The sequence below is a fragment of the Neophocaena asiaeorientalis genome, unplaced genomic scaffold, assembly GCF_003031525.2.
Source record: "Neophocaena asiaeorientalis asiaeorientalis breed wild unplaced genomic scaffold, Neophocaena_asiaeorientalis_V1.1 scaffold469, whole genome shotgun sequence".
NCBI lineage: Eukaryota > Metazoa > Chordata > Mammalia > Artiodactyla > Phocoenidae > Neophocaena > Neophocaena asiaeorientalis.
The window spans coordinates 2,382,058-2,392,196 of NW_020172691.1; the positions used below are offsets into that span (position 1 = coordinate 2,382,058).

The following is a 10,139-nucleotide window of genomic DNA, read 5'->3' on the forward strand; positions in this document are numbered from 1 at the left end:
GGCGTGCGAGGCCAACGAGGTAAGTCTAGGGACGTTGGCGGTGGTCAGCAGACACATGGGGCTGAGGTCTCGCCTCCTGGGCAAAGGGGTCCCCTGACGTCTCGCCCTCTGCCCCATAGTGCTCAAGGCGCGGGTGCGGCAGCTGCAGGCCGAGGGCGTGGCAGAGGTGACGGTGAAGAGGGTGGTCGTGGCTCGAGCCCCGGAGGCTGGCGGCGCCCAGCCACCCAGGCAGGCCCAGGCCGGGGCCAAGGGGGCCGCCGCCACACTCAGCAGCCGCTGGGCGCAGAAACTGGACAGTGATCAGCAGCTGATGGAGAAGCGCAAGCAGCGGCTGGAGGGGAAGCTGCAGAAGCGTGTGGAGAAGGGGGCCTGGCAAAAGCAGCTGCGCCTGGAGCCCCGGCTGCTGAGCAGGAAGCTAGCGAGCCAGCTGCAGCACTGGGAGCAGGGGGCACCCCGGAGCCCGTGGGAGGAGCAGCTGGCACAGCTGCTGCAGGAGGCCCCACACAGGCTGAGCAGCGAGGCGGCGGCAGCTCCGGCGGACAGAGGCCCCGAGTCGCGGCTGGAGGGCCAGCGGCAGAGGCTCCTGTCCTTCTTTGAGTGCTGCCTGCTCACGGGCCACCTGCCCCTGGCCCACCACGTGCTGGTCACCCACCACAGCAAGTCCCAGCAGCAGCGGCTGCTCACGCTCTCCATGTACAACATGGTCATGCTCGGCTGGGCTCGCCAGGTGAGTGACTGGGCCCAGGGAGCGAGTGCCCCGGGGTCAGAGGCAGAAGCCAACTTGGGGGCACTTAGATTTGAACCCTTGTCTTTTAGCCCCAGGGCTCAGGCCTTTGTCTTTTCTTGTTTTAATAATTCTTCAGGCTTGTCGATTATGAGTCACACGTGGCCTTCAAAGCAAAGTGTGAAAACGAAGCTGTGCTCTGGTTCAGAGCATTTCCTCCTGGTTACTTGACCACGGCTCTGGTGCGAGGGGCGCTGCAGACCCTCCCTGGGGCTGTGACCTCAGTGCTTTCCATCTGGCTTGTTCTTGTCTCGAGTTTCCTAGGTGGGATGCTTCTTTTTAATGCGGACATTCACAGCTGTGAATTTCCCTCTGGGAACAACTTTAGCTGCTTCCCTCTCCCACGTCTTCTGTTTTCACCTGCGATTTCTCCTCTGACCTGTGGCTGCTTAGGAGTGTTGCTTAAGTGCCCTTGCTGTGAAAACTTCCCCAACACCCTCCCTCCCGTGGGTCTGCGACCTCATTTGAGGAGCAGCAGGGAAAGCGTTAGTGCCGGGCAAACGAGGGAAACAGTTGTGTGAAGACACAGGTGCAACTCGCTAAGGCACGTTGGCGGCGGGGACTTCGCTGAGCTGGCTCACGCACAGAACGCGGCCCAGAGCTGCCTGATAGCGCTGGGAGGCTCCCAAGGCCTCCACAGCGACAGCCACGGGGGGCTTCTTGCCTGCATTGTCTTTGCAGGAGGGCACTCAGTTCCAGGAGTTAGTCTGCCTTCCCAGGTTTCTGGCCTCCGCCGTCCCCCCAACAAAGCGTCCTGTTACGGCAGCATATTTCTGATTAGATGAGCTTCCTGGGGCTGCCGAGCAAATGAACACAAACTGGGAGGCCTAAAGTAGCAGAAGTTTGTTTTCTTTTAGTCCCAGCGGCCAGACGTCCGAGGTCAGGGCGTGGCAGGGCCCCACTCCCTCTGGAGGCTCCAGGGGAGGGGGCTTCGTGCCTCTGCCAGCTCCTGGGTCCGCGATGTCCCTTGGGCTGTGACCGCGTCCCTCTGATCTCTGCCTCAGTGGTCACACGGCCTCCTGCAGTGTGACCTCATCCTAACTGCACCTGACCTCATCTAACTGACCTCATCCTAACTGCACCCTGCACCTGCAGGGACCCAGTTTCCAAATAAGGCCCTTTTCTGAGGTTCCAGGTGGATGTGAGTTTTGGGGGCCCTAGGCAGCCAGCCTGTGTCCGGCAGGCCTGGCTGCCACCCAGACCTGAGTTTAGTCCCGTTCTGCCACGTGCTCCCCGTGGCCACACCCCTCCCTTCCCTCTGACCCTTGGGTTTCCCATCTTGGGAGGAGTGAGGGCTGTAATCCAGGGCTCCAACCCCATGTATGTGTGTGTTTAACACTGTGAAGGTTCGAATGCATGTTTCCGTGGTGGTGGTGACGTTACTGTGAGTTTTTTTTTTCTTTTTTTTCATAAAAGTTGTTTCCACTTTTTATTTATTTATTTGGCTGCATCAGGTCTTAGTTGTGGCTCGCGGGCTCTAGAGCGCAGGCTCAGTAGTTGTGGCGCATGGGCTTAGTTGCTCCGCGGCACGTGGGATCCTCCTGGACCAGGGCTCGAACCCGTGTCCCCTGCGTTGGCAGGAGGATCCTTAACCACCGCCGCCACTAGGGAAGTCCTCCTGCTGTGAGTGTTTAGAGGTAGGATAGATGGGCTGCATCTGGACCAGCAGCGTCCGGTAGGCCTTTCTGTGACGTTGCCAGGGTTCCTCACCTGCTCCAGCTCCTGTCGCTGTTGAAGCAAGTATTTAATTTAAACTAAGCTAAGTGGCCGCTGTGGTTGGTGACTACCGGACTGAGCAGCCCCCGCTTCCTGCCCCCCACCCCGGGCCGTGCAGGCAAGCACCTAGGACCCAGTTGCTGGCACGTGGTCTGGGGTGGCAGCACCTGTCACACAGGGTGCAGGACACATGGCGGGGTGCTGGGAATGCCTCTCTCTGGAAGGGTCTGTGGCATCTCTCCTGAGCCACCAGTGGGCTGGAGGAGAAACCACAGGGGAAGTTAGCGGGGAGGCCTGTGTGGAGGAAGGAGGCCCGGTCGCCGGGAAACTGGGTAGAGGAGTGGGCGGGCAGCAGGGAGCACTGTGGGCCGAGCTGGGGCCTCCCTCCCGCCCACACCCGGCCCCCCCGCAGGCCCTCACCCCGCTTGGTTCCCCCAGGGCTCCTTCAAAGAGCTGACGTACGTGTTCTTCATGCTGAAAGACGCCGGCCTCGCCCCGGACCTGCAGTCCTATGCGGCTGCCCTGCAGTGCATGGGGCGCCTGGACCAGGATGCTGGTACCATCCGAAGGTGGGTGGGTCGGTGTAGGGTGGCCTGGCTGAGCTGGGGGCTGGGATCCCTGGGGCTCCCCGGGCACTGGCGCTGTGAGCCGGGTGTGTGTGCCCTGCAGGTGCCTGAAGCAGATGGCGCAGGACGGGCTACAGCTGCAGGGGCTCTTCACGGCTGTGCCGCTGAGCGCCGAGGAGCGGGCTGAGCTCCTGCGGGCCGTGCGCAAGGCCAAGCCCACCTTCACCCCACCGCGGCCGCCCGTGCCCCCGCCCCAGGTCAACACCTCGCCGCTGCTCCGGGAGATCTACGCCAAGGTGAGCTGGGGCCTGTGGCCTGGCACCTGCCGGGGGTGGGGGGCGGGGGGGGGGTGTTGTCATCTCCGGGTGCCTCGGCCCCTTCCCGTCTCTCCTGGCGGGGTCGGCCCCACCCACCCCCATGCTGGCGGGAGGGAGGCTGCTGTGGGGGGGCCCATGCCGCACTGTCCTCGGTTTCCACGTGGCGATGCAGCCGTGGGCCGAGCGTCGGGGTGTCGCAGGGCCTGTGTGCCCTCCCTAAGACTGGACAGCTGACTCCGCAGGCGGCAGGCAGCGGGCGAGGCCACACCCACCTCCCAGGGTGGAGTAGAGCATGACACCTTGAGGCACTGGGTTTTTTCTTTTTACTGGGACGTAATTCTCCTATTCTACAGTTCACCTTAACCCTGGGTGTCCTTCTGTGTGTGGCTTCTCTCACTGAGCATGGTGTCCTCAGGGTCCGTCCACGCTGTAGCGAGTGTCAGGGCCTTCACCCCTTCTCAGGGTTGAGTGATGTTCCCGTGTGTGGAGGGACCACGTTGTGTTTATCTATCATCTGTTGACGGACACTTTGGTCGTTTCTAGCTTTTAAACATCGTGAACCATGCTGCTGTGGCTGTGGACAGGTCTTTGTGTGGATGTATGTTTTGGATTCTCAGTGTGTGTGTTGGGTTTCGCTACTTTTAATTTATCTATTTCTGGAAGGGTCGCACGTTCACACGGTTGCAAGTTTAAAGAGAAAACGGCAGCATCCGGGGACTCGCACTGTCTTCCTGGGCATCCTGCCCGCCTGGCAAGGCCGGCAGATGCTGTCACACCAGCATCGTTGTCTTACTATCCTGGGCCCTGCTCTCCCCGCGGCGTTAAGGATGGATGATTTTCAGGAGACTTGGGAAAATGACTGTGATTCTGCCAGGGGGGCGGGTGGGGGTCCTTGCGTGTGTACGGTGGGCAGCTGCTCTTCTTGACCTCGGGTGTGGATGGAACCCTGGGGGACTCAGGTCGAGAGGTCAGGCACCGGGACCTCACCACCAGCCTGTTGCCACCAGCAGGATCCCGCTGTGTCCTACCCGAGGCTGCACTTGTCCCTGAAGGAGCTGCAGGGCCTCTTCCAACAGCAGCTTCGCGTGGAGATGGCCACCACCATCACCGTGGAGTCCGTGGAGAAGGTTCCACTGCTGACCAAGGAGGTTCTGCATGCGGTAAGGGGCTGGGGGGTGGTCTGCTCCGGCCGAGCGGGGCGTCCCCTGCCTGGGCAGGGTCGCGTGGGGGAGGCCGGCTGCACGGCAACCACCCCCCCACCCCCACTGAGCCAGGCACTGCCAGGCATAGGGCTGGGGCCTCGCGGGCTGCAGGGTTGGGTGGGCACGGTGATGACTCCTTGTGTACCCCCTCCCCCCAGCGGAAGACCCTGGCAGGCCTGCGCACCCGATGGAGGACGGCGCTGTACCGGGAGCTGCAAGAGACCAAGGAGAGCGAGGCCCACGCTGCTCGAGAAGGCCGCCTCTCACTCTTCCCGTACCTGTGCCTGCTCAGCGAGAAGGAGATTGTGAGGGTGCTGCTGCAGGTGCGTGCGGGGCCGGGGGGAGGGGCTGCTGCGGGCGTGCCTGCGGGTTCCACGCGGAGCGCGGGGCTCATGGTGCTCGCTGCCCTCCAGACCCTGCAGGCGCTGCCCGCGCAGGGAGAGTCACTTCTCTTCCTGGCACACGAGCTGGGTCTGCGCGTCTTCAAGAGGAAGCAGCTCAGAAACGAGGTGCAGGAACTGGAGCAGCGCTACTCCAAGTACCTGCACCTGCTGGCCTCCGACACCCAGGTGAGGCCCAGGGAGCCTGGGTGGGGAAACCCAGGCGTCGAGCGGAGGTCCCCTCCCCTCTCTCCTCTCCCCTTTCCTGAGGCGGCTGGATTTGCCCCCAGACTCCACCTCATTTTCCTCACCTAACCCTGGGATAGCAGTCAGCTCACCCCTCCCTGGGGGTGGGTGGGGGTCTCCGGCTCTGCACCCAGACTCTCATCCCCCTGAGCCACCCTCCCGCTCGCAGGTGGCGGAACCGTGCCTGCCGCGGCAGCATTGGGAGGCACTGGGGGTGCCTGAGGCCCCCCACGAGCAGCCCTGGCCCATGTCAGTGGTGGTGCAGCTGGGCAAGCAGCTGGCGGAGGTGCTGGTGCGGGCCGCGCAGATGCCCAGCAGCCTGGCAGCGCCCCGGAGCCCTGGCACACTCATCCCTGTGCTCTACCACGTGTACTCCTTCCGCAGCTTCCGCCAGGTGGGCCACTGTGGGGACGGGCGCGCGAGGAGGCCGCGGGCTCTGGGTGGTGCAGGGCCCCTGGGCCATGGTGGGATCCTGCCAGAATTCTGCTGTGGCCCCAGACCTGGTCTCAGGGTCGGGGCATCTGAGGGGACCCCAGGGCCCTCCTCCACTGCCTTTGGGGCAGCCCCCTGACCTTCTCTGCCTGCCCCGCCCCCAGATCGGGATCCTGAAGCCTCACCCGGCCTTCACGCAGCTGCTGGAGACGGCGGCAGAGCGCACACTGACCTTTGAGTCGACGGACGTGCCCATGCTGTGCCCACCACTGCCCTGGACGTCGCCCCACTCGGGTGCCTTTCTGCTGAGCCCCACCAAGATGATGCGCTCAGTGGAGGGCAGCCAGCAGCACCAGCTCCTGCTGGAGCGCTGCCCGCCGGCCGAGCTGCACGGCGCCCTGGATGCCCTCACCCAGCTGGGCAACTGTGCCTGGCGGGTCAACGGGCGCGTGCTGGACCTGGTGCTGGAGCTCTTCACTGACAAGGGCTGCCCTCGCCTGGGTGTGCCCGCCCCGCCCTCCGAGGCCCCCCGGCCACCCGAGGGCCGTCAGGCTCCCAAGCGCTGCTTGCTGCCCGAGGTCTCGCCCGCTGAAAAGGCTGAGATGCGGCGGGAGCTGGCCCGGCGCCTGAAGGTGGCACGGGAGATGCAGAGCCTGCGCGCCGATGCCCTGTACCGCCTGTCGCTGGCCCAGCACCTGCGGCACCGTGTCTTCTGGCTGCCGCACAACATGGACTTCCGCGGCCGGACCTATCCCTGCTCGCCGCATTTCAACCACCTGGGCAGCGACCTGGCCCGCGCACTGCTGGAGTTCGCCCAGGGCCGCCCGCTCGGCCCCCATGGCCTCAACTGGCTCAAGATCCACCTGGTCAACCTCACGGGGCTCAAGAAGCGCGAGTCGCTGCAGGCACGCCGGGACTATGCGGACGAGCTGATGGAGGACATCCTGGACTCGGCGGACCGGCCCATGACGGTGGGTGGCGTGGGGAGGACAGCAGCTGGGCCCTGACCCCTGACCCCGGACCGTCTGGCTCTCCTGGCCGCCGCGGCACCCACCTCAGACCCATGCAGGCACCCCCCACCCCCTGCTTCTTCTCAGGCAGCCTTCTTTCTGCTTGTCTTTCCCTCTGTCCTGGGCCATCAGCGGCCTCCCGTGCCACAATAGGCCTCCCTCCAGGCTGGCCCCTCCCTGGTCTATCACTGCTGTTCTCTCTCCACGCCTGTCCCCACGACACCTGGACCTGCCCAGGAAGTGCCCCCAGGCTGGCTCTGACCCCACCAGGCCTGGCCTCACCCAGCCCGCTGCCTCCTGCAGGGCCGCAAGTGGTGGATGGAGGCAGATGAGCCCTGGCAAGCCCTGGCCTGCTGCATGGAGGTTGCCCGGGCGGTGCGTGCCCCCGACCCCACCGCCTACGTCTCCCACTTCCCAGTTCACCAGGTGAGCTGGGGGACTCTGGCGTGGAGCACGCCCTGCCCTTGTGGGCCCCTGCCGAAGGTGTCTCGCTCGGGCTGAGGTGCCGGGGGATGGCTCGGGTGTCTGGCACCTGGCCATCCCACTCTGCGCCGGCTGGTGTTCCCACGGTGAGCAGCTTGTGCAGGCACGCCGCCCCCCCTTTCTGTGCCTCGGTTCCGCTCTGTGGGAGGTCCAGGGAGCTCGCTGTGAGCGGAGCTGGGGAAGCCTGGAGCTCGCCTTGCCCCGCCCCTCGCCCCCTGCGCCTCACTCTTCCACCCCTCACCCAGGACGGCTCCTGTAACGGCCTGCAGCACTACGCCGCCCTGGGCCGGGACAGCGTGGGGGCCGCCTCCGTCAACCTGTTGCCCTCGGACCTGCCGCAGGACGTGTACAGTGAGGTGGCTGCACAGGTGCGCACCCACCCCGCCCCCGCTTGCTCTTATCCCCCAGACCCACCCGGGTCTGTCTGTCGAACATCTGGGTGCTGTGGACCCCACTGCCACGGCCGCCAACTGTCAGGTGACCCGGCAGTCAGGCAGGGTTCCTGGGGGACGTGTCAGAGGGGGCAGTGGTGAGGTCCGCGGGAAGAGAAGGAACCTCGGGGTGGGAGGCTTCTGGGTGGGCAGGGCCCCGCCCACTGACTGACCCCTGCTCCAACAGGTGGAGGTGTTCCGCAGGCAGGACGCCGAACAGGGTGTGCAGGTAGCCCAGGTGCTGGAGGGTTTCATCAGCCGCAAGGTGGTCAAGCAGACGGTGATGACCGTAGTGTATGGGGTCACCCGCTACGGGGGCCGCCTGCAGATCGAGAAGCGACTCCGGGAGATCCACGACTTCCCCCAGGTGCGCGGGGCCGAGACTCCAGGTCCTGCCGGCTGCCGTCCTGTAGCAGGTGGCCACTGGGCAGCAGGCGGTCCTGACACAGGGTCTTGTCTCTGCCCACCGTGGGGTCCTCCAGCGGGGCCCATGGGAGCGAGCCCACCCCCTCAGAGTGCGCGAGGTCACTGGCCCAGGGCCATCAGGCGTAGTAGAGGGAACCTGGGCCCCGCCCACGCCCTCCCCTCGCCCTCTCCCCAGGACTTCGTGTGGGAGGCTTCTCACTACCTCGTGCGCCAGGTGTTCAACAGCCTGCAGGAGATGTTCTCGGGCACCCGGTCCATCCAGGTGAGGCCTCATCCTCCCCCTGCCCCCCGTGGGCCATGAGAGACCCCCACCTTGCACCCTGCCCCCAGGAAGCCCAACACGCTGAAGCAGAAGAACGGCTTCCCGCCCAACTTCATCCACTCACTGGACTCCTCGCACATGATGCTCACGGCCCTGCACTGCTACAGGTGCACCCGGGCTGGGGACCCCGCGGTGGGTGCCGCCCACTGGAGATGGGGTCGGGCGAGGGCCGAAGCTGTGGGGGTCTGGGGGACCTGGTGCCCCGGAGGCGACAGGCCTCGAGGCAGGGAGGGGTTGGGACGCGGCTGACCGGGCAGGGGAGGGACTCCAAGTGTGCAGCTGGCCGTCGGACGTCTGCGGGCCCAGCCTGCTGTGTGGCCTGCTCTTGACGTGGGTGCACCTGCCAGGGCAGGCAGAGGGTGTCTAGTTTCTCGCGGTTCTGTTAGAAATGGCTGCTCCTGTGGGGGGGGTGTGGCCGCACTGAGCCAGACTGCTGTGGGAGTTCTGTGTTCTTCCTGTGCCCCCCCTGGGGTGGCTCGGGGACCCCTGGGATGGAGCCCTGTGGTGGAAGGGGGCCCAGCCTCAGCCGTCACCTACGGGAAGCTGAGAATCAGTTGGGTGGCAGCTGGGGGTAGGGTGGCAAAGAGGCTCCTTCCTAAGAGGAGAACTTGTCACTTGCCTGCTGAGGGGCACGTGTGGCGCACAGACAGCTGCTGGAGTGTGCGGGGGTGAGGGGCGAGGGGAAAGTGGGCGTCACTGGACAGTGGGCCCCCCCGGCTGAGCGGTGGGGAGGGGCTTGAGGTGAGAGCTGGGCCAGTGCTGGGCGGCGGTGGGGTGTGGACTGTGAGGGAGGGGACCTCGAGGCGTGGCCTCTCCACGGGGGCCCCTCACTGCTGCCGCAGGAAGGGCCTGACCTTCGTCTCGGTGCACGACTGCTTCTGGACCCACGCCGCTGACGTTGCGGTCATGAACCAGGTGCAGGCCCACCCCCACGAGGGCGGACACCCCCGGCTCTCGCGCCCCCGACCTCATCCCCTCCTGACCTGGGAAGCCCGGTCCCCCTGCCCCTTGGGCCTGGTTCCTGGCTGCTGACGCACCCCCACCCCCGCCCCCCGTCGCAGGTCTGTCGCGAGCAGTTCGTCCGTCTGCACAGCCAGCCCATTCTCCACAACCTGTCCAGGTTCCTGATCGAGCGGTTCTGCTCTGACCCCAGGTGAGGCCCCTCCCAGCCCAGCACCGCAGAGGCCGCTCCCTCCCCAGCCTTACCCCCACCCGGCCTTTGCCCTCAGGACCTCCAAGAGCATCTGGGTCTCCAGGCTGACGGACACGCTGCTGTCTGTGCCCAAGACAGGTGAGGCCCGGGGCTGGACGGCCCCTCACCGGGCTGGGGGCGGGGCCTTCCCCAGGGCCCGCCCCCAGCCTTCTGCTCTGCTCCGCAGGGACATTCAACCTGGAGCAGGTGAAGCACTCCACGTACTTCTTCAGCTGACTGGCCCATGCTGCCTCCCTGTACCTTAGTGTGAATAAAGGTCTGTCATCACGTGGGGGCTGCTCGCCTCGGGGAGGGGCGGGCTGCGCGCTGGGTCCAGGCAGAGCGATCATACGCGGCAGGCTGGGCGCCAATGCTGTCGTTTATTGCGCGGAATGGGGGCGTGGGGCTTAGTGGGGCGTGGGGGGCGCGGTGGGCGCTGCTGCCTCGGCTCGTCAGTACATTCGCCATGATGGCAGGGACCCCCCCCAGCCTCACCCCCACGCTGGGGTGCTGGAGGGAGTGGTATGTGCCCACTCCGGGGTGGTCACCGCAGACGCGCGTGGACAGGGACCGGGCTGGTTATTGCGTGAGCGCGATGGGGGCAGCGGGAAGCCGGCGGGCTGAGTATTGCA

General features: G+C 65.6%; 2 protein-coding genes across 2 annotated transcripts in view; one reads left to right on the plus strand and one right to left on the minus strand.

Annotated features, from left to right (window-relative positions):
• POLRMT (RNA polymerase mitochondrial) overlaps window positions 1–10,139 on the plus strand; it is an 18,733-nt gene that overhangs the window by 2,803 nt on the left and 5,791 nt on the right. Inside the window, 16 exon segments of the mRNA XM_024739947.1 lie at window positions 120–727; window positions 2,939–3,069; window positions 3,170–3,362; window positions 4,394–4,543; window positions 4,744–4,908; window positions 4,999–5,154; window positions 5,381–5,605; window positions 5,808–6,614; window positions 6,957–7,079; window positions 7,382–7,504; window positions 7,755–7,934; window positions 8,169–8,422; window positions 9,158–9,230; window positions 9,377–9,468; window positions 9,545–9,606; window positions 9,695–9,784. Of these exon segments, the coding sequence (XP_024595715.1) occupies window positions 120–727; window positions 2,939–3,069; window positions 3,170–3,362; window positions 4,394–4,543; window positions 4,744–4,908; window positions 4,999–5,154; window positions 5,381–5,605; window positions 5,808–6,614; window positions 6,957–7,079; window positions 7,382–7,504; window positions 7,755–7,934; window positions 8,169–8,422; window positions 9,158–9,230; window positions 9,377–9,468; window positions 9,545–9,606; window positions 9,695–9,744 (3,392 nt within the window). The 3' untranslated portion in view covers window positions 9,745–9,784.
• HCN2 (hyperpolarization activated cyclic nucleotide gated potassium and sodium channel 2) overlaps window positions 9,793–10,139 on the minus strand; it is a 22,270-nt gene continuing 21,923 nt past the window's right edge. The window contains exon 11 of the mRNA XM_024740013.1: window positions 9,793–10,017. Within this exon, the coding sequence (XP_024595781.1) occupies window positions 9,793–10,017 (225 nt within the window). The remainder of the gene's footprint in view (window positions 10,018–10,139) is intronic.